A 24,604-nucleotide genomic window follows, 5' to 3' on the forward strand; every position below is an offset into this window, starting at 1 on the left:
ATATTTATTTTGGGGGTGCTACTACCAACAAAGGGATAACAATTACCCAGAACTACAATGTAAAAAGAAGATAAAAAGATTTGTTTCTATTGTGCGGCGCACCTTGGTCATTTTTATTTTAATAAAAAAGAATAATCTTTAATGGATATGCATCAAAATGTCCTAAGGAACATTTTAATGCATATCCAATGAAGATTATTCTTTTTTATTAACATAAAAATTACTAAAGTGCGCCGCACAGTAGACCAAAACTTTAATGAAATACAGGGCTACATGTGACATAAGATGTTTCAGAATGGGTCATTGACGTCAGTGGCAGACTGGACCGGGGGGGCGGGGGCAGGGTGCCATCTGCCCCTAGGGCCGGTACAATGTTCGTGTATTCCATGGCCTCCTGGCTGTGGGAGTACTGTTATGTCAGGCAGATGACGCTTCAGCTCCTACGGGGGCTGCTCAACTATGCTGCTAGTGAGATGATCTGAGTTGCAGAGGCTAGTAAAAAATGGCTGCCCCCACACCAAGCCACATAGAAATGGACGCTGTCGACCAATGGGGAGCCAGATGTCCTTTCCCAGGAACCCTAGAGGCTGGAAAGTGGAAAAGGGGTTGGGGCTTATCAGGCAATCTGTCAGGGAAGAGGAGCTGAAAATAATTTTATGGCACCCAGAGAGGAGCGAGACAGAGAGGACAGAGGTGATGAGTGCTCCAGAGTTCAGGAGAGCCTGCTTCCTGTCTTCTCTACACTTTTAGAAACCATGTAAGTGGAGGTTGGGGTTTATATAAAGTAGGGGTGAGCGGGTTCGGATTTATGAAATCCGAACCCCCCCGAGCCCCCCCTATCCGAGGCCAATCCGAGTCAGGCTCGACTTTTCCCGCCTGACTTGGATCTGAAATCGAGGCAAAACGTCATCATCCTGCCTTCCGGGTCTCGCGGGTTTAGGATCCTATGTAAGGTACCCGCGTCGGCGCCATTTTCTCACTCGGCTGTGGACAGTGAAGAGGGAGGGTGGGAGTTAGGGCTAGCTGGGCTGTGTAGTGTAGTGTAGTGTAGTGTAGTGCAGTGTAGTGTTGTGCTGTGCTGTGCTGTGCTGTGCTGCGCTGTGCTGCTGTTGTCCATAGGGGCTGTGTCCACTCCTTTAAAGTTCATAGGGGCTGGATGGACTGTGTTGTGCAGTCAGTTGTCCATAGGCGCTGTGTCCACTCCAAAGTCCTGTGCAGTGTCCCAGTCCTAAAGGGGTGCTGTAGTGTTGTCCAGGGGGTGCTCTGTCCATCAGGGGTGCTCCCCCCAAGTGCAAAAAAAAAAATTATTTTCTGTGTTTGTGAATTGTGTGCACCATGGATGCACGTGCATCAACAAAGGAGCAGCGCCAAGTGTGCGCCTGTGTTCCATAGGTAAAGGGCCAGCTGGCTTGACCGCTAAAGGGTGCTGTAACCCCCAAAGGGTACTCCAAACAAAATAAAAAAATATATTTTTTTGTGTTTGTGAATTGTGTGCGCAGTAGCTGCACGTGCATCAACAAAGGAGCAGCGCCAAGCGTGCGCCTGTGTCCCATAAGTAAAGGGCCAGCTGGCTCATTTCTTAAAGGGTGGTGTAACCCACAAGTGCACTAGTCTCCAACAAAAATAAAAAATTATTTTCTGTGTTTGTGTGCGCCTTAGCCGCACGTCTATATCAATATAACATAAATGGAGGACCAAACTTTCTCCGATAAAAATAAAATAGGGAAAGATCAAGAACCACTTCCTCCTAGTGCTGAAGCTGCTGCCACTAGTCATGACATAGACGATAACATGCCATCAACGTCGTCTGCCAAGGCCGATGCCCAATGTCATAGTAGAGGGCACATACAATCCCAAATGACAAAGTTCAGGAAATGACCTTGAAAAAAACATTTAAATCATCTGAAGAGAAACGTAAACTTGCCAATATGCCATTTACGACACGGAGTGGCAAGGAACGGCTAAGGTCTTTCCCTATGTTCATGACTAGTGGTACAGCTTCACATGACGATGGAAGCCCTCCTCCCGCTAAAAAAATCAAATGAGTTAAGCTGGCAAAAGCACAGTGAAGAACTGTGCGTTCTAAGAAGATATCACAAATCCCCAAGGAGAGTCCAAGTGTGGTGGCGGTTGCGATGCCTGACCTTCCCAGCACTGGACGGGAAGAGGTGGCTCTTTCCACCATTTGCACGCCCCCTGCAAGTGCTGAAAGGAGCACCCATAGTCAACTTGCTGATATGCAAATTGAAGATGTCACTGTTGAAGTACAACAGGATGAGGATACTGGTGTAGCTGGTGCTGAGGAGGAAGTTGGCGAGGAGGATTCTGATGGTGATGTGGTTTGTTTAAATCAGGTTCCAGGGGAGACAGTTGTTGTCCGTGGGATGAAAAAGCCCATCACGGTCATGCCTGGGCAGAAGACCAAACATTCCACCTCTTTGGTCTGGCAATATTTCTATCCAAATCCGGACAACAACTGTATTGCCATATGTACCATATGTAAAGGTGAAATAAGTAGGGGTAGGGACGTTAACCACCTAGGAACATCCTCCCTTATACGGCACCTGCAGCGCATTCATAAAAAGTAACTGTCAAGTTCAGAAACTTTGGCTAAGACCGTAAGCAGTCCAGGGACACCTAAATCCCGTTGTCCTGTTGTATCCAAGCGCCTGCAAACCATACCGTCAACTCCCTCCTCGTCAATTTCCTCCTTAGTCAGGATCAGAAGTAGTCCTTCAGGCCATGTGACTGGCATGACTGACTCTCCTATCCGGGATTCCTTCGGAGGATCCTTCATTGCTACGCCTCCTGCTGCCGCTGCTGCTGTTGCTGCTGCTGGGAGTCGCTCAGCATCCCAGAGAGGAAGTAGGAACACCACTACTTTTACTAAACAATTGACCCTCCAACAGTCCTTAGCGAGGAGGATGAAGTACGACAGCAGTCATCCTGAAGCAAAACGTATAACTGAGGCCTTGACTGCTATGTTGGTGTTAGACGTGCGTGCGGTATCCGCCATTAGTGCAGTGGGATTTAGACAATTGATGGAGGTAGTGTGTCCCCGGTTACAAATCCCGTCTAGATTCCACTTCACTAGGCACGCGATACCGAGACTGTACAGAAATGTCAGAAAAAGTGTCCTCAGTGTCCTGAAAAATGCGGTTGTACCCAATGTCCACTTAACCACGGACATGTGGACAAGTGGAACAGGGTAGACTAAGGACTATATGACTGTGACAGCCCACTGGGTAGATGTATCACCTTACGCAGCAACAACAGCAGCATCACCAGTAGCAGCATCTCAGAAACGCCAGCTCGTTCCAGGGCAAGCTACGCTGTGTATCACCAGTTTCAGTAAGAGGCTTACCCCACTTAGACTCTCCTGGGGATTTGTGATATCTGACAACGCCACCAAAATTGTGCGGGCATTACATCTGGGCAAATTCCAGCACGTCCCATGTTTTGCTCACACAATAAACTTGGTGGTGCAGAATTTTCGGAAAAGCGACGGGCGTGCAGGAGACGCTTTGGGTGGCCCGAAAAATTTCTGGCCACTTTCGCCATTCAGCGACTGCGTGCTGAAGACTGGAGCGCCAGCAAACACTCTTGAACCTGCCCCGCCATCACCTGAAGCAAGAGGTTGTGACGCGGTGGAACTCAACCCTCTATATGCTTCAGAGGATGGAGGAGCAGCAAAAGGCCATTCAAGCCTATACATCCACCTATGACATAGGCAAAGGAGGGGATATGCACCTGACTCAAGCGCAGTGGAGAATGATTTCCGTGTTGTGCAGCCCTTCGAACTTGCCACACGTGAAGTCAGTTCAGGCACTGCCAGCTTGAGTCAGGTCATTCCCCTCATCAGGCTTTTGCAGAAGCAGCTGGAGAAAGTGAAGGAGGAGCTAAGACGGAGCAATTCCGCTCGGGATGTGGGACTTGTGGATGAAGCCCTTCATTCGCTTTGCCAGGATTCGAGGGTGGTCAATCTGTTGAAATCAGACCACTAAATTTTGGCCAACGTGCTCGATCCTAGGTTTAAAGCCTATGTGGTGTCTCTCTTTCCGGCCGACACAAGCCGGCAGAGGTGCAAAGACCTGCTGGTGAAAACACAGTCAGCTGAAGCGGAACGTGACACGTCAACATCTACTTCTTCATTTTCTCCCGCAACTGGGGCTGCCAGGAAAAAACTTAGGTATCCTACGCAACCCGCTGGCGGTGATGCAGGGCAGGCAGGACCAAGCTTGGACATCTGGTCTGGACTGAAGGACCTGGCAACAATTTCTGACATGTCTACTGTCACTGCATATGATACTGTCACCATTGACAGAATGGTGGAGGATTACATCGGTGACAGCATCCAAGTAGGCATGTCAGACAGTCCGTACCTGTACTGGCAGGAAAAAGAGGCAATTTGGAGGCCCCTGTACAAACTGGCTCTATTTTACCTGAGTTGCCCCCCCTCCAGTGTGTTCTCCGAAAGAGTGTTTAGTGTAGCCGGGAACCTTGTCAGTGAAAGGCGTAGGAGGTTGCTTCCACAAAATGTGGAGAAGATGATGTTCATAAAAATGAATTACCAACTCTTCCAGGGAGACCAGCCTGCAGAACGTACAGAGGGACCTGTGGTGGTGGATTCCAGCGGGGACGAGTTAATAGTCTGTGAGGATGAGGATGTACACAACACTGAAGAGGGTGAGGAATCGGTGGATGAGGAGGATGAGGACGACATCTTGCCTCCGTAGAACCAGTTTGTGCAGGGACAGATTATTTGCCAGCTTGTTTTGTGGGGGCCCAAACGAACCAATCATTTCAGCCACAGTCGTGTGGCAGACCCTGGCGCTGAAATTATTGGTTTGTTAAAGTGTGCATGTCCTGTTAATACAACATAAGGGTGGGTGGGAGGGCCGAAGGACAATTCCATCTTGCACCTCTTTTTTTTCTTTGCATTATGTACTGTTTGGGGCCTAGCTTTTCAAACTGCCATCCTGTCTGCCACTGCAGTGTCACTCCTAGATGGGCCACGTGTTTGTGCCGCCCACTCGTATCTCTTAGCATAGTCATCCAGCTACCTCGGTGCAACCTTTTGGATATAAAAACACTATTGTGAGGTGTGAGATGTTCAGAATAGACTGGAAGTGAGTGGAAATTAAGGTTATTGAGATTAATAATAGCATAGGAGCAGAAAAACCCACAAATTCTGTGATTTTAGCTGTTTTTATCCTTTTTTTAAAAAAAATACAGATCAAAACCCAGAACCCAAAACACGGAAGGGTAGTTTTGGTAAATCCAATCCAGATCCAAAACACGAAGAAAGATCCAGATCCAAAACACGAAAAGTGGCCAGTGCACACCCCTAATATAAAGTGTGTGTGTGTGTCTATCTATCTATCTATCTATCTATCTATCTATCTATCTATCTATCTATCTATCTATCTATCTATCTATCTATCGTACTGAAATAATTGGGAAAATCAGTCTTAATAATAATAATTGGGAGAATCATAAAAGATGCATTAACATAGGTAATCAATATAGATGTGTACTAATAGCCCTAATAAAACTATTTTGGGTATTTAAGTTGTTTAAATTGCTTATTATTAACGTCTTTGTAAAAGTGGTGAAGAATGGCATAAAGCAGTATTTTTTGGTGAAAATAAGTATTCCAGTCATATTTGGGGTACTTGAAAATGGGTGCTAGCATATTTTTATGTCTCTAAAGTGAACTTTTAAAAAAACATGAAAAACCCACCTTCAATCCCTAAAACACCTGACCCTGACCCATCCTTGCAGACCCCCAAGAAGTCTATTTCACTAGTTTTTATGCTTGTCCCCCCAATTTTTACTTTTTCGCCCCAAAAGGAAAGTCCTTTTTTGGGGTGTTCTTATGGTTTTTTTTTTTTTGTAGATTTGTCCTTTGGGGGGGCGTCCCAAGGGTTCTGAGTCGTTTCCCCATGTTTGCACCCCAAAATAAAGATTTTGCACTTTTTTTCACCTGCTATTTATTGGAGAAACTTTGTTGCCTATTACATTGCATTGAGTTTCCGCTTTGGAGAATTCCGCCTGGAATTGAATTTGGAGGGGCGGGACCTGTATAGAGGGGCGTGGCCGGACACATTACCAGCCGTTTAGGGGCGGGACTGAGGGCAGAGCCACACGATTGCATGATTTAGGCTCCGCCCCCGCTACACAATGCCAATATTTCCGGCATTGCGATGCAGGGGGTGGGGTTTTGATGACGTGATTCAGCGCGAATCACGTCATCAGCCCCTCCACAGCAGAGGTTTGGAGCTACATTGCGGGGGGGGGGGGGGGACTGGAGAAGTCGGGAGGCCTGCCTACTTTTCCGGGTGTCTGGGAGCGGCATCCGATTTTCGGGAGGCTCCCGGCCAAATCGGGAGAGCAGGCGTGTATGATTTAATTATAGCTCTATATCATAAAAATTTTACTCTCATATAATTCATTTGCTTTTTAAACCACACGCACTTTATGGAAACCATGCCACCAGCATTTTTGTCATGCCCATTGTTACATTGCATTCACTAATAGAAAAACTGGACCACTTGCTTGTGTCTGCCCCCAAGGCTGAAAGTTGCCAGCCAGCACCTGATTGACGTTAATGGAAGTCATAGACTGAAAATCAGATAATAGGAGCAGGTTAACGGCATCACCCCTTTAAGTCCAGCACAAAATCACCAAAAAAAACAGCAGTGTTACAAACTTGTACTCTATTACCTTCCTGTGACCGGACGCCTTTCGCCTAGGCCGTCCCTGGTCACGGGTTAGCACTTTTGGACTCCCACTCACCATCAGTGACCGCCTGTCACTGACTCCGCCCACTGCGCCGTGGGCGTGTAACGATGCTGCCACCACCAAACTCTACCATCGGCGTTTGGAACCGCTTACTAGGTACACTCAGGCTCCTGCCTTGGAACCTGGAACCGCTTCTGCTGCGTATGCATTTGATTAACTGCAGACACACCTCCTGTTTGGTGTCGGCTGTTCCCACCTGATCCCTCGCAATGGACCAGGTCTGCACGGTAGCTGGCAGAGGGCATGAACTTGGAGACACGGAGCTCTTACCCAGAACAGCAGGAGAACGGAATAGCATTTTTGCGCAATTCTGTTGGTCGCAAGATTGAGGCAATTGGTAAAGGCAAACGGTGTTTATTTGCTCAATGTCTTAAAGAAGACCCTCCCTTCCGTCTGAAGGGGAATATCACACAGAATCAAACAGCAATTCTCCACAAAGGATTTCCAAAGATGTACCACATACAGGAATCTTATCAGCAGGTCTCCTCCACACAGAAGTTACAGGGTTGTACACATACAGGGCTCACAGTCCCTCTTTTTATGTCATTCTTACACACATCATCACAGGGGGGCAAATCCACCCTGTGCTCCTTCTAGCCAATCATTCTAGCTCAGAAAACATAAATTAACAACATATTACATTTCAAAGGAGTCTCTCAATATCCTCCTTCCTAATCCACCAACACAAACTGATTTATCATACATTATACTGTCTCCTAAATGTTGGTATAACATGTCACAGGAAATGGTAAATGACATTCATCCTTATCAGTTTGGCATTTCCAACCTTAACACATTCAGCTTTTAGAAGTGACACCCAAAAGGATCTCCTTAAAAACAAATTGTCTTTTACAACTTTGCTTGGTATACAGACACACAGGAGTCTCCCTAGCCCGCATTTCAAAGGAAAGGCTTCTTCAGTCACCACCTAACCCCCCACTGCCAGGCTAGGGTAATTACCATATCCATCCCTAGGTGAGGACGTCTAACCAGCAGTTTGTCTCCAGAGGTCAAGACATTTTACATTTCTATAAGTGCATTTAAACCCATATTACATACAAAAATATATTCAAACATGTCATAGACTATACTACTTTACTTTATACACCAATGCATTGCAGATGCAGTGCTCTACCGCAAAATGTGTATATTAATACAGTTTACTATGAACCATGTACATCTGTGCTTTTAAACTGTCCACTTTAACGGTTTCAGCGCTGGTCGCAGTGGGAGCTGGCTCTCCCTGTCCCGCAGCGGCCATGACACACTCTACCTACACTTCCCCAGTGCAGCAAGTCCAGGCCGCGGCATATAGAACATTAAAAACAGTATACATTTTGGGCGCCTGGCGCTTTTTAAAAATGGCGGCACAGCACTGGGGTTAACCCCTTCAGTGCTGTGGCAGCCATTAACCCCGTGTGGTCGCCTCCGGCCACACTTCCCCTCAGAGTATTGATGTGCAGCTTGTATAAAACTAGTGCAGGGATATAATAGTGTCAAATGCTACTCTATATGAAACATGATAAAAGATAAGGGGCCTCAAAAGCACACCGTGCAGCGTCTATTGGCTGTGGCCTGTCTACGATTTTATGCAAATGCTGCTATAAACTCCTTCCCTAGGGTACATCCGTTTGGCCAAATGTGCAAGGTGTGAGGTCCCCACCTTTAGCATCCGTGCACACTATAATACTGATGGGTGCATCCTTATGTGCCACCATCAGAATCACCGTCAAAACTTTAACCAGCCCTATGCTGGGCCCACTAGCATTAATACACTCACTAAATGCCCCATTTATGCATACGATACACTACTAACCACATCCCATACACCATCCAGGAGTGCCCATCACTTTTCCACCACATTTCTAATACCATGTGAATCGTTCAAAACAGCACCTTTGTGTGTGCACTCCATATTGCGTGCACCGTGGGGGGGGGGGGATTCAGGAATGTTTGCTAATGCACAGTTGCAGAAAATCGCTCGACTACTTGAACATCAGCATTGTGTGAGGATTGTGTGACTCAAAATCAGGCCCAATAACTCTCTCAGCACAGTTCAAAATACTTCTGTGGGAAGCAGTAATTTACAGCTGCCAGTTTAGAGTGAACATATTTTATGAATATATTTATCTTAATGCCTTGCGTTATTTTGCACTCAATAAAGTCTAGAAATCTCAACAACATCCATATCACTCACATTGGGCCTAATACAGAGAATTACATAAATTAGATATTTACGTATCTCCCTGATGTTGTGCAGATCTGTTTGTGATGGAGGTCGCAGTGCCCCAAAACAGCAGCATGATTGAAATGAGTTCGCAACGAGGCAGTGACAGGGAGCATTCCAGAAAATAGAGACATTTTCAGTTGATCCAATCTTGTATCTTCGTAGAGAAGCCGGCAGTGGGCATCTTTTTAGTTTAGACGCCTTCTACAGATTTTGCATATTTTAGCACAGTCACTGAGTCAAAGACTGTTCTATTGTTTCTTGAATGTGTAGAATATTCAGAATCAACAAAATCTTAGTCACACTGAGCCAAAGTTGTTGTCACTGCTCATTGGCAATGTGTTTATTAAATACTGTAAAATCTATGGCGTACATGTTGCAGACAGTAAATATTAAATGTATTGAATACTCAGTCATTTAATTATCTACAAAATGCTTGTATTAAAGTCATATATATGCAGAGCCGTAACTAGACTTTTTGGTGCCCTGGGGAAGAAAGAGCATTTTTTTTTTTCAAATAGGGACATAAGACGTGTGCCCAAAAAGGGGTGTTGTCTGACGGGCTGCCATCAGAATTTGTGGGCCAGATACTGTAACTCCATGTCTAAGGTGTCTGACAGCCATGCAAGAGGTGATTTGTTTGAGTCCCGGGTATGACAGTATTTTTGAAGTGTTTATGTAAATAAAAGAGGATGTGACAGAAGGTGCTTGGGGAGGTGGCCAGATGGAGGGGGGGTCAGCCAAGGAGAAGATAGGGGCGGCCAGGAGATGCTGGGAATAAAAAAAGAGGAAGCCACAAGTGAGAATGATTATAAACATAAAATTAACAGGCCCGAATGGTGCCCCCTGCCGTGTTGCCCTGTGCCATGGCAAATGTTGCACCACCCTAGTTACGGCCCTTTATATATGTATCATTAACAGAGAAACTAAGGATCACTCTTATGTTCAGTTATCCAAATGTAAAGGTTTATTTGATTCTTAGTATAATAATGTGAACCAGATTATGTCAATAGTTTACATTTACGCTGATGACTCTGCCTTCTCTTCTCAGAGCCGTAATGATGTTATAAGAGAACGGTTGGGAGCAGAACTCAAGCCAGAAATGCTTCTGGGTCTCAGTGCACTGCATATATACATCAGTGTCAGCTCTTCTCGTCCAGGTCAGAAGATTTCTCTGCGCGGAGTCGAGTAAGGCCAATATACTTTAATGTAATTTTGTTACAACCCCATTATACTCTTTGGGCCTGATTCAGAGATGTGTAACACCTCAGGGTTGGTGGGTGTATGTAGGTTAGTGATAGGTATCACAGATGTAAGTTGGCTTAGTGACAGACCCTTTCCCTTACCTTGTTCAATGTGATCCGGGCAGAGAATTAAGGGATATTGATATGTACACAGGAATTTAGTCACCGACAGCCTCTGTGAAGAGAGAACGTTTATTTTTACTGCTAAAACTTCAAAATATTATCTGGTTTAATTCAACAAGACAATAAGAAAAGACTGGAAAGCAGTGCAATGGGCTTAATACATTCTACAGCTCACATTACAAAGGAGTACGCAATCTTTATCTGGTCTAATTCGACAAGAAGAGTAAATAAATTAAAATGAAGACTTTACGTAATATGCGTATGAATACTTAACATGTACTCAAAGGTTCAAAGGAACAACAATCAAACATGGCAGTTTAAATCAAATAATAGTGTAGCTGTAAAGTATGTTGAAATATCAACTAGCGTTTAGTCTGAATCGAATTATGCTGCCCAAAAACCTTTAGAGGGACTACCCTCAACCTACTGTTCAAATAACACTGTTTACTGTCCCTAATTAATGTCCTAATCTTCACCGATCGGCAGTCATTGTCAATATGGCATAAAGGGTTAGTGTTGCGGCTGAGGATGGCCTGACTAGGCCTTTGCATATGCTGGCTGAGGATGGCCTGACTAGGCCTTTGCATATGCTGGCTGAGGATGGCCTGACTAGGCCTTTGCATATGCTGGCTGAGGATGGCCTGACTAGGCCTTTGCATATGCTGGCTGAGGTTTGAAGTAAATTGTTGCACAACAGTTTGTATTCCTCACTGTGAGCAACATTGGTAATGAAACTTGACGCATGCGCAGACCACCGATAATCACTCAAATGCGTAAACATCAGAATTGCATTCATCTCTGAATCAGGCTCATCATAATATGCATCTACTACCTTTAATGCTTTATCATATAGCCAATACCACCATTTCAGTTTGATAGCTCAGGTCGATAGAAGACATATTATATAAAATTGCTAAATTTGTGGCAAGGAAACATTCAGAATCAGTATCAAATTATGAGTTTTGAGAGGCCTATAAAATCTGAGAGGCTCATTGCTGGTTCAAGATTTTGCATTTTGGGTTCCATTTAAACAACTGTGTTCTGCAGAACAGTGTGTGGAGTTTATCAGGATGTCTTGGGCGACAAAAAAATCTAATGGTGCGTATACACGGTCATATAAGCTGACAGATTTGTACGATAATGATCCTATTGTTATCGTTAAAATCTGACAGCTTCTGGCCCCTGCAAATGGCCAAGCGATGGTCGATGCGCGGCCACATATGGCCATTATTGACCATCGTCCGTAGTCCGTGCAAGCAGGCATACTACTATAGGGACCCGCGATCATTAATCGCGAGTCGTTATAGTTGTACGGGGCTTGCAGCATGTGTTGGATAATCATAATTGTTATCTGATAGCCCCCCATCGTACCGTGTGTATGCACCATTAGAATGATATCCCTGATATATATTTTCCATATGTAAAACACTGCTATACATGCAACATCTTGGTGGTTACCAATACCATACATTTCATATATTTATATTCAAAAAGGATTATTATTTAAAGTTATTAAATACATACATACATATAATGTCTGTGAAATTATAAATGTATAGCTGTTATTGAAAACATGTGCACTGGAGTTTATTCCAATATATTTACATGTATCTTTGGGGAATTATGATGTGTATGGGCATGCTATTGTGTTTCATTATGTATGTATATAGATACTAACAGATATGATATGTAATGCTTGTATGTACAATATATGAGGTAAAGTGTAAATATGTTTCATGTATTTAATTAACAGTTTATATGGTACTTCTTTCTTTGGTGAGGATGTGCCTCATGGTATGGAATGCAAATACACTATAGAAGAAGGGGGCAGAGTGATACAGCTGGGAGTGAATTGGTTCCTGTCAGAGAAAGAGGGTCCAGTTCAGAAGGGATATAACAGCTGTCAGCTGGTCCCTCCCTTCAGTGCCTGTTCTCCTGTGTCCCAGGCAGCAGATGAGTGGTGATGTGCTGCCGAGTGCAGGGGGTTAGAGCTGGAGAAAGAGCCCCAGCTGGAGCTGTGGAGGTTGGTGGGTGGCTCAAATCACGACCCTGGATCCAGGAAGACTGACGATCCCGACAGGGGTGGTAAATATACTATTCCTTCCCTCCCCTCCTAACCCTCCCTCTCCTGTGCCTAACCCTAACCTTCCCCCTAGTGCCTAACCCTAACCTTCCCCTGGTGGTGCCTAACCCCCCATATCCGCACCCTAATTCTCCCAGGGGAGCCTGACCCTAACCTCCCCCAGGGAGTGCCTAAACCTAACCCCCCTATGCCCGGTGACAGTGCGCTTCTTACCCGGCTCAAGACATTGAGGATGGTGAGGGTGATGTCAGTGGTGAGCTTACGGCTCTATTTAGAGCCGGAAGCTCACTGGGGCTTGCGGGAACGAGACCCTACGACAAGGGTCTCGTCACAAGCCGCGATGGTCGCGACCATCGCGACCATCACCTGGCCACTCACAAAAGCTGTCGGTGGTCACCCACAGCTTAGCGAGCAGCCAGGAGGCCGGACCAATAAAAAAAAAAGCCACCCTGATTCAGAGCGAGCGCTCTGAAAGAGAGTCCGGCTCTGAATCAGGGCCTACGTTCCTTGCTGAATCAGGCAATCTTCAGGACTTTAAGAGGGGTATTCAATATGAAACGTTAACTTCACTGTCGAAGTTAACGTTTCATATCAGAGTTTTATTCTGCGTTAAAGTATAGTGCGCGCTCCCGCTTATCCCCGTATTCAATATAAAATTTACAAAAACGGGAAACTCCGAAGTTGGATTTGCGTAAAGTTACGAATTTTTCCTTAAAATAATTGTAAGACCCCCCTAAAGTTGTAAAAACATGGGGGAACACTATGGGTACCCCCGTTTTAGCCTTTAATTGAAAGTCGGGGATTTAAATAGCCGCAGCAGGTGTTTTTTTCCCGACATTGAAGAAGTGATGCAGAAGAGCACTTAGGTTATTTTTTTCATTTTTTTAAGTGGTCCCATCAAATTTGGGGTACATGAAAATGGGTACTAGCATATTTTGATGTCCCTAAAGTAAGTTTTTAAAAATTCTGCATTTGTGCACCTGCCGCTATAATTCTATTCTAGAAAACATCTGCCGCATACTTGCAGAATAGCCCGTAACCTATTTCCCTATTGTTTAACAATTTTTTCCCATTTTTTTTTTTGTGCACCCCAATTTTTAAATACATTTTTTGGGGTGTCCCTATTTTTTTTTTTTAACTTTTTTTGACACAGTTATTTTCTAAATGTCAGTCCCAGGGGTGCAGGCTATTTTTTTTAAGCCTGCACCCCTAAACCCCAATTCTGCACTTTTTTTCGACACCTATTCAATGGTGAAAAGTTATCACCGTTTTTTATCAAAGACTTTTCAAAACTGCGATAAGTCTTTGATATTGAATACAGTGTAAAAGTAAAACCTGCGGTAATGACATCATAATTGCGATATTAACGCAAAAACGATGTTATCGCTCCCATATTGAATACCCCTGTAAGAACTGTACTTCTATTTAGTTGAATGTGATCAACACTACTTTGTAAATATCATGTTTGAGCACCAATATTTGGTATACCGCCTAGGAGGCCGCCTAGGAGGAGACAGATGCTAGAAGTCCTACTTGACCTCTAGCGTCTGTCAGGGAGTGCATAGCAATCCCTGGAGGTGCCGGGAACGCTGGTGCAGCCTGAAGAAGATGGCGTGAAGAGCCTGCGCGGCCGCGCCTGCTGGTTCAAGTTAGATCCAGTCAGCATGGCAGCAGGAGTGACAGACAGTCCACACAACAGCCACGAGAAGTGAAGTAAGTACTGGGATCAGGTAAGTACTGGAGGTGGGACATCACTACAGAGGACACAGGATATGGGCTCAACTACAGGAGCACTGCATATGGGCACAACTATAGAGGGCACTGTATATGGGCACAGCTACAATGGGCACTGCATATGGGCACCGCTACAGGGGGCACCTCATATGGGCTCAATTACAGGGGGCATAAGGGGCACTTCTACAGGGGGCATTGCATAAGGGGCACCGCTACAGGGGGTCTGCAAAATGGGCACTGCTACAGAGGGAATTGCATAATGGGCATTGCTACAGTGGCATTGAATAAGGGGTGGTGCTACAGGGGCATTTCATAAGGGGCATTGCATAAGGGGCACAACTACAGGGGGCACTGTATAAGGGGAACTAACATGATACACAGTTTACTTTGTTACCAATAATCTGGTTCTTTACGGACAAAAAAACTGTGCAACCTGTCTTGAGCTGAGGTGATAGACTTGCAAAAGTGGAGAGGAGGGCTGGTGAAGTAGATCTTTCAGGGTAGAATGTAGTGGGCATTACTGTGTGGCATAATGTGTAAGGGGCATTACTGTGTGGCACAAGGTGCTATTAGGGGTATTACTTAGTGTGACAATGTGTTATAAAGGGCATTAATGTGCAGCATTGTGTTATAAGGGACACAGGTCCTCATTCAGGGTCGATCTTAAGATGCAAGCGGTCGCTCTGAATGAGGGCAACCGCTTGCATCTTGAAGTGCGGCCTCCTGGTCGCTAGCTAAGCTGTGGGTTACCACCCACAGCTTAGCGACCGACCAGGGTGATTGTCACGATGGTCAAGACCATCGCGACCATTGGGGCTTGCGATGAGACCGTAAGGTTGAGTCTCGGCAAGCGCAAGCCCCGGGGAGCTCCCTGCTCTGATCGAGCAGGAAGCTCCCCACTGACATCATTGCTGATGTCAGTGGGGCCGCCCCCAAACGGCAAGCGTTCCATCGGGAACGCCTCCGTTTGGCCGGCCACCCCCCCTGCCCGCCTCCCAAAAGGGGCGAGCTGTCATTCAACATCGACAGCTCGCCCCCGTGGAGCACACGTTGCTAGCCAGGTCTCACGCATGCGCACGTCAGAGCCGGCTTCAACGTGCGCATGCCCAGTGGTTCAACATCGACCCGGTTGCGAGCACTCAGCGCTTGCGACCGGGTCTGAATGAGACCCACAATGTGTAAGAGGCATTACTGTGTGGCATGTGTTGTAAGGGGCATTACAGTGTTGCATAATGTGCTATAGGGGCATTACGGTGTGGCATAATTTGATATCATGGCATTACTGTGTGTCATTATGTGTTATACGTGGCATTATTGTGTGGCATAATGTGTAAGGGGCATTACTGTGTGGCATAATGTGTAAAGGGCATTACTGTGTGGCATAATGTGTTGTAAGGGGCTTTAAGGTCTGGCATAATTTGTTTTATAAGGGCAGTACTTAGTGTGTCATATGTGTAAGGGACATTACTGTATCATGAAACCACATGCCTTAAACGTCATCCTTGGGTGTTTTTGTTTTATCAGGGGGTGCCTGAAACTTTTTTTGCAGGGGGGAGCAAAATTTATTGTTATGCCACTATGTAGAAAGCTGCATCTTCTCCTGTGAAACCCCTGACAATGAGCATGAAACCCCTGGCAATGAGCATGAGACCCCTGATACTCTGATTTTTTATTTTTCACAACCCCTGATAATGAGCATGAGACCCCTGGCAAGGAGCATGAGATTTTTTTTATTTCCACAATACTATAATTGGCATAATGTTAAACCACCTTTGTAAGGGCTGCTGCTCATGGGCTAGTGCTGTGGGCTTGCCCCCAGTCTTAGGTTTGCCAGCTGGGTAGGCCCATATCTACCACAGATACTTGAGTGGAGGCACTGAAAACAGTATATGTACCACTTAATGTTAAGTTAAGGGTGGGTACACCCTAGACACTGAAGTGAATGGTAACCTAGGGACCCTAGTGGTAAAAGGAGTGATTTATATACATTGAAAGAAATGTGTGGTTAATATTGAGATAGAAGTGAAAATTAATTTCCGTATTTTTATTAGCGATTATCCATTCAGGTTTGGCTCGGGTCTTTTCCATCAAGTTCAGATCTCAGAAGGAGGCAAAATGTAATCTTTCACTTACAAAACATCATCTTTGTCCTTGTAAAATGACGTTTTGCCTTGTTCTGAGATGAAAACTTGGTGGGAAGAGCCGACCCTCCGATCACCCGTACATATGCTGCAAGGTACCCACGGTTATTGTCAGCTCAACTGAGTGGGCAAATTTAAATGCCTGCCCAGTAAGACTTCTGGTGGGTGGGGCAGCCAGCATGGCATCCTTTTAGATGTCCCACAAGAGGTTCTAGAAATCCACTCCAATCCACCGTATTTGGGGCATTGTTAAATCCACAAACCAGCCTTTTATATTGCCCTGGTGGAGAGGAATTGTTTGATATCTATATTCCCTCTGAGGGAATCATTCTTCCACCGGAGTCTGATGGTTAGATTTGATGGCCTGTGTGACCACCTGATTTCAGGTGTGAAACTTGGCATGGAGCATTAGAGCTGCCATCGGGGTGCCCCTTTAAATGGCTTCCCCTACACCAATTCACTGAGAGCCCCGTACCCAGCTGCTCGGTGCAGCAGCCAAGTGACTCACAGTCTGCTTAGAGGAGCCTTCCTGACCGCTGGGACTCCCGAGACTGAATCCTACCCTGCGGCTCCATCTGCTCTATCACGCAGTCTCAGGAGCTCAACATGGAAGACTGCAGTTCATTTTTTTTACCTTCTGCTGTGTGTGATCTGGAAGTCTGCCTGGGCAGCTGCCGGAAGCAGAGCAGCTGTTGGAATCCTCCTGTCTCTTCCAGGATCACGGGAAATAGTGTTCCATTTCTCCCCCAGCCTCCTCTTGAACCGATCCACCACCTGCTTAGATGGTGAAAGCTGCTTCCCTCCAGATGGGACCTCTGCCTGCCACTGCACCGTGATTCATGTTTCCACTGCTGGCTACTGTTTGAAGCTGCATCCATCTGCAACTGAGGAGTCCTGGTGGCAGCTGTCTGGCGTTTTCCCCTCTGGTGATATAAATCTGTTTACAGTCCGGTGGATTTCTTGGTGCTGCTTGGTTCCAGTCCTACACCCTGTCCCTGCTGCCACCCTTTATAGAGATCAGTGTATTGCTTTGCTGGCTGGTGCTCCCTCCTATGAGCTATCCATCCATTGCTCCTACTTTTTTGATATTGTTGTGTCTGGGTCTGGTACTTACCTCCAGCAGGGACTGAATTCTATAGCTGCATTATATGCTGGTGAAATTGGGGACAGTTACAGCTGCTCTGGGACTTTCATGCTGCCCCCCTCATCCCCTTTAACCAGGTTTTCATTTGCCACTCCTAAAAAATTGCCTTCTTCCTACCTTCCTCTTGTTTGCTAATTACCCTCCCCCTCTTTGTGTCTTTGTCCCCTATAACCAGCTTTCCATTCATCTCTCTCTCTACCCTCCTATTGTGCTTCTCTCTATTCCCACCATTCCTTTTCCATCCTCTCCTTCTCTACTCTCAGCTTCCCTCTCAGCTTCCCCATTTTCCCCCTATGTGAGCCTTCTATGGAGTTCATGCTCTGGTCTCAAATTAAATACTAAGGGAACATGGACCAGGGGCCAAGTGCAGCCGGTGTTCGGAATTGGGGAGGTTATATATACAGTAAATCCTCTTCATACGTTTCTCCCAGGTGTTGGCGAGACCTACCCCAAGGCGCAGAGTCTAGTCCACCTGATGGTCTTCACCATCAACCCCTCCAATCGGGTCGCGGCTCCTGGGATAGGTACCTGGAGAAAACACAGAGATAGATATGGGAGGACTATATAAGCACTGACAATCTTTGAAGAATGGTTATAATAAATCCAGAAACTGATGAGTGGAGAAAAGTACTTTGGACATCAATATGCTAGTAGCGAGGATAACCTGCACTTGATATGAGACACAATAGTGATGATAGCCAGTACTTGATATGAGATGCTGAATAACGATGGTAAGCTGCACTTGATATGAACACTGAATAACGATGATAGCCAGTACTTGATATGAGATGCTGAATAGCAATGGTAAGCTGCGCTTGATATGAAACACTGGGTAGCGATGGTAAGCTGTACTTGATATAATCAGCACTTGATGTGAGACGCTGAGTAGTGGTGATATCCAACAGTGGATGTGAGGCACTGGTAGCGGGGATAAACAGACCTTGATATGACACGCGGAGTAGAGGTGAATAACAGCACTTTATGTGAGGCGCCTGAGTAACGTTGATGATAACATACACGAGAGAGTACACAGGAAAGGTACACTGCAGAGCCTGGGACGCAGACCAGTAGAAAACCACTATAGGAACAAAGTTGTACAGGCAGCACCACCACAACGCGACAACCAGGATGCACACAAGAAGGCTCTAGCAGACCCTGGGCAGAATACTCAGCCATCACTTGTCTCTATGGCTGACATCTGTACTTTTAGGAGCCCGAAGACACCATAGCAGAAGTAAGTAATGGCCAATCCCAGGTTGCATCCTGATAGTACCCCCATCTTTTAAGGTGGACTCCAAACACCTAGATGGTTTATTGGGAAATTTCTTATGAAAGGCTTGGCAGAGTTGAGGAGCACAGACATCTGAGGCTTTGACCCAGAAAAAGTCCTCATGGCCGTAGCCCTTCAAATCAATCAAGTATTGGACCTGTCCCAGACAAAGACGGGAATCCAGAATTTCCTTTACTTCAAATTCAACTCCACGCTGGGTGTGAACCTGTGGAGTTTTGGGTGGCAGTCACTGGATATGATTTAAAATTAAAGTTGAAGTAACGAAACATGAAAAGAACTGGATCATTTCAAATGTGGAGGTAGACTCAATTTATATACTACGGGTTTGTGACTCTCAAAATTTGATAAAGGCCAATAAATCGGGGAGCAAACTTCATGCTTGGCACCCTCATTTTGATATTTTTCGTGGAAAGCCAAATGTGAACCTTCTTCCAGATATCCGAGTAGGATGTCAGTAGGTTAGAAACTGCCAGTACCTCCAAAGGTTGCAAAATTTGAAATGCTGGCACTCTAAGATGTCTCCCAAAAACTGAAAAAAAGGGGTGGAATCAGCAGACGTGTGGTAACGGAAGTTGTGAACAAATTCTACCAATGGCAGAAGGTCTATCAAATCATTCTGAGAGGAGGATACAAACAGTCTGATGAAGATTTCAGGTTCTTGATTTACTCGTTCTGTTTGCCCGTTAGTCTGTCGGTGATGAGATGAAGAAAAATTTAAATTGATGTGACAAGAAGAACAAAGTGCTCTCCAAAACCTCGCCAGGATTTGGACTCCTCTGTCAGACACAATTTCAGATGTGAGTCCATGCAACCAGAAGACTTCTTGAATGAAGATTATGGCCAACTGAGGGGCAGATGGAAGTCCAACGAGTGGAACAAAGTGTGCCATTTTGGAAAAATGGTCAACCACTACCCAGATGGTGTTGAAACCTTTAGATGCAGGCAGATCTATAAGAAAATACATGGATAGCTGGGACCAGGGTTGGGCGGTAATAGGTAAAGCCTGTAGAAGTCCTTGTATTTTCCACCGGGGCGTCTTATGTTGAGCACACTGGACACAGAAAGCAATGAATTCCTTCATGTCAGAAGACATTGATGGCCACCAATAAGAACATTGGAAAAGTTTAACAGTCTTGAGAACCCCCAAATGACCAGCAAACAGAGAGGTATGGGCCCAGGTTAGTAGTTGTTTACGAAGTTTGGAAGTAACAAAAATCTTCCCTGGATGTGGAGAGTTAAGATGAGTGTGAGCAAAGACCGTAGGATGTAGAATAGGTTATGTTTTTTAATCCTTTTCATCTTCCTTGTGGGATAAAAATTAACAAGATAAGGCATCAGCTTTTTTATTAAGACTTCCAGGCCAGAACACATGCTTAAAAACAAAGCAGGGAAAAAAAAGTGACCAGCGAGCTTGTCTAGGATTTAGTCTTTATGCTGTTTTCAAGTACTGTACAACAAATTTTTGTGGTCTGTAACAACGGTAAATGGAACTTTGGCTCCCTCAAGGAGATGTCTCCACTCTCCCAGGCCAATTTTATGGCCAGCAGCTCCTGATCCCAGATAGTGTAATTCTTTTCTGCGGAAGAGAATTTCTTTGAGAAAAAGAACCTGTTATGAATCCCAGAGCCTGCTCCGTGTGAACCTCAGAGAACCTGGCTAGCAAGATCTTCCGCCACTAACAACAACCTGTAGTTCTCTTAGAACTAGACATGTTCACCGGTACTTAGGCAGCTGCCTGGTCTTAATTCTCAGTACAATGGGATCCAGTGGTGTGTGGAACAACAGGAACAGATACAGTTAGAAGATGGCTTTGGAGCCGATGGTACGACTAGTGAGCTGATGGTGTGGCTTAGGTGCCGATGGTGTGGCAAGAGCTGGTAGCAGAAATTGGAGTACAAGTGATGCGACTTTGAGAGCCGATGGTGCGGCTTGTGTGCCGATGGTGCAGAAAGAGCCGATAGAAGAAATTGGTATACAAATGATGCGGCTTTGAGAGCCAAAGGTGCAGCTTAGGTGCCGATGGAGCGGCCAGAGCCAGTAGCAGAAGTTGGTACACAAATGATGCTGCTTTGAGAGCCTATGGTGCGGCTTGGGTGCTGATGGTGTGACAAGAGCTGATAGCAGAAGTTGGTATGCAAGTGATGCAGCTTTGAGAGCTATAGGAGCAGCTTATGTGCCGATGGTGTGGCTTGGGGGCCGGTTAACAAGCGTGTACAATTAGGAGAGAGAACCAATCAAATCATACTGCGAATAATACGTGACCTCCTGTGACGGGTAGATCACCTAGCAACTGATGGAGCAGAAACGACAGCGTCGGAAGAAGGTAAACTGCTAGAAGGACACATGTTGTAACCGCAATTTATAACAGAACTGCTCCAACACCAGCAGAAGATGCATTAACCTCTACTCTGAAAGGTTTTTCCAAATCGGGTTGATTTAGGATGGGGTTGGAAAAAAGGCCTCCTTAAGTTCCTGAAAAGCCCTTATAGCGGAGGGTGGCCAAAGTGCAGGATTTGCTAATTTTTTCATAAGAGTAGTAAATGGGAGATACTACAGTTGAAAAATTTTAAATAAACCTCCGGTAATAGTTGGCGAACCCTAAAAACCGTTGTATCCTTTTAAAGTGGTTGGTTGAGGCCAATCCTGGATGGCACTTTATTTCCCAGGATCCATCTGCAGAGATTCGCCAAAGATTATATAACCAAGAAAAGGCATCAAGGACTTTTCAAAGACACACTTTGTAGCTTTTCCATATAAGTGATGTTTCCTTAACTGAAAGAGATCTTCTCTAACATGCTGATGATGTCTTTGTAAATCTCTGGAAAAAATTAAAATGTCATCCAAGTATACTACAAAAGAGTGGAGGATATCTGTAAAAACTTTGTTAACATACTCCTGGAAGACTGCTGGAGCGTTACACAAGCCAAATGGCATCACAAAATATTCAAAGTGTCCATCTCGAGTATTGAAGGCAGTCTTCCATTCTTCCCCTTCACGTATGCGAATTAAGTTATATGCACTGTGTGGGTCAAGTTCAGAAAAAATAGGGGCTCCACGAACTTTATCGGATAACTTAGAGATGAGAGTGAGTTGTTATCTGTTCTTAATAGTAATGTCATTGAGACCTCTATAATCGATGCAGGGCCCCACCATCAACAAAAAAAAATCCTGCACCGCCAGTAATGAGGAAGGTCTAATAAACCCTTTCTTTAGGTTCTCAGAGCATGGCTGATGTCTCTGGTACTGAGAGAGGATATATGTGACCTTGTGGAGGAGTTTTTCCTGAGATTAAATCTATGCCACAATCCATTTGCGATGGGGCGGCAATTGGTTCGCAGCTTTCTCACAAAAAACATCAGAAAAGTCCACATAGTGTTCTGGAATAGGTGTTTAATTAGAGACAGATATCAAGGGACACACTGCGGTCGCTTTATTAATGGAAAGAGACTGAATAGGGTTTACCTAGTAAACACATTTATTTTGACAATAACCCCATGCCAATATTTGCATAGAAGACCAATCTATACTGGGGTTGTGGAGTTTTAACCAGGGTAACCCAAGAACAATATTATGGCTACAACTAGGTAAAATAAAAAATTAAATCTCCTCCCGATGTAGGGCACCAATTTGAAGACATACTGGAACAGACTTTGAAGAAACTATTCCAGTTTGGAGAGTACTTCCATCTACAACCGAGAGGACTAAATTGTTTTGATGCGAACAGACTGGAATTTTTAGTTTTTGGACGACAGAACTGGATAAATAATTCCCTGCAGCACCATAGTCTATTAGAGCGAGAAAATCTTCAGAATGCGATCCCACTGAAAGCACAACTGGAAACAGTGGATCTATTAACTGAGAGGATTTGGATGTTACCCCTAACCGAACTCCTCCTGCAACGATTAAGGTGTGGCGTTTGCCGACAACAGCGGGCAAGACTTCGGGAGGTGACCAGGTTTAGCACAATGCAGACAAAGTTGATTGAGCATACGACGACTCCGTTCAGTAGGAGTTAAACATGCCTTGTTGACTTGCATGGGTTTGTCTTGTCGAGAAGAGGATGGATGTCGACCAGCTGAAACAAGATTGGGTTGAACGTGAATCTGGACCTCATGTCCCCAATTAACTTACCTTTCCTGATGTCTTAGGTCAATCTTAATACACAGAGAAATGAGATCAAGTGTTTCTGGCAAGTCCCGGGAAGCTAGGTCATCCTTCATTCTCTTGGAAAGCCCGTGCAGGAAAGCTGCCTTGAGAGCTGTGTTATTCCATTGCAGTTCAGTTGATTGGAGACTCCCTGGAGATGTCATCCCATGTGTTGCTGTGCGGTCTCTTTTGCCTCTAGGTGAGAGAGCATATTTTGAAGACCTCCGTCACCCTGAGACCTGGCAGCTTGCATTTTGGGGCCTGTACAAACTGTCATGCCCTGGTGTTTAAGGGCTTCTGTAGTTGGAACATGGCTCGGGGTCCAAGGGCAGTGGGTGATAGGAAACGGGAAGGCAATATATAATTCCTCTTCTTATGTCTCTCCCAGGTGTTGGTGAGACCTACCCCAAGGCGTGGAGTCTAGTCCACCTGATGGTCTTCACCATTGACCCCTCCAATCAGGATGTGGGTTTTGCTGCACCAGATGAACAGGTTGCAGCCCCTGGGAGATAGATATTGGGAGGACTGTATAAGCACTGACACACTGAAGAATGGTCATAAAAGATCCAGAAACTGATGAGCAGAGAAAGGTACTTTGGACATTGATATGCTAGTAGTGAGGATAACCTGCACTTGATATGAGACACTGAATAGCAATGATAGCCAACACTTGATATGAGATACTGAATAGCAATGGTAAGCTGCACTTGATATGAACAATGAATAACGATGAGAGCCAGTACATGATATGAGATGCTGAATAGCGATGGTAAGCTGCGCTTGATATGAAACACTGGGTAGCGATGGTAAGCTGTACTTGATATAATCAGCACTTGATGTGAGACGCTGAGTAGTGGTGATATCCAACACTGTATGTGAGGCACTGAGTAGCGGTGATAACCAGCCCTTCATATGACATGCAGAGTAGCGGTGAAAACCAGCACTTGATGTGAGGTGCTAAGTAACGTGATGACAGTATACACGGGAGAATATACAGGAGAGGTTTACTGCGGAGCCTGGGACGCAGACACAGTAGAAAACCTCTACAGGAGCGAAGTTGTACAGGCAACTTCCTGCTGCAGGAAGTGCCCTAATATACCCTTTGGTAGCTGGTCTTTGGCCAGAGACAGCAGCTGACCGACTGCAAAACTACCATAAGAGAATATTGATCAGAAGATGCAAACCAACATGGCAGCAGCCAGGACTGCAACGCGGGAACCAGGACGCACACCAGAAGGCTCTAGCAGGCATTGGGCAGAATACTCAGCCATCACTTGTCTTTATGGCTGACGTTTGTACTCTTAGGATCTCGAAGATGCCATTGCAGAAGTGAGTAACAGCCGATCCCAGGCTGCATCCTGACAGTTTGTTGTTGGATGGTTTGCTCTGCCACCTAGTGATAAATAAGATTGCTGTAGCCCCCTGCCTGGCCTTTTGTGGGATCTATCCTTCCCTATCTCCTTCATTTCACCAGCAAATTGGGGCCATATTTTCAGCATCTGACGCTACAGCATTCGATACCTAATTGGCAGTGGAGTTATTGAAGATCCTATTACCCTGCAAAGATGACTGCTTTAATTGCTTGTCATCTCTTATAGATCCTGGCCCAATCCCATTGAATGCCCATTCTGAGTTTAATGTTTCTGCCCCACTTAGCCTGAGCTTTG

The 24,604-nt window shown here is 45.3% G+C and overlaps 1 protein-coding gene across 2 annotated transcripts in view; it reads left to right on the forward strand.

The window, feature by feature from the left end:
* Window positions 1–24,604, forward strand: part of FRMPD3 (FERM and PDZ domain containing 3) — a 746,708-nt gene that overhangs the window by 448,049 nt on the left and 274,055 nt on the right. For both annotated transcript variants that reach the window (XM_088444300.1, XM_088444301.1), the window contains exon 9: window positions 10,083–10,219. In XM_088444300.1, the coding sequence (XP_088300426.1) occupies window positions 10,083–10,219 (137 nt within the window). The remainder of the gene's footprint in view (window positions 1–10,082; window positions 10,220–24,604) is intronic.

Source organism: Taudactylus pleione, unplaced genomic scaffold (genome assembly GCF_031769625.1).
Source record: "Taudactylus pleione unplaced genomic scaffold, aTauple2 ptg000352l, whole genome shotgun sequence".
NCBI classification, from domain to species: Eukaryota; Metazoa; Chordata; class Amphibia; order Anura; family Myobatrachidae; genus Taudactylus; species Taudactylus pleione.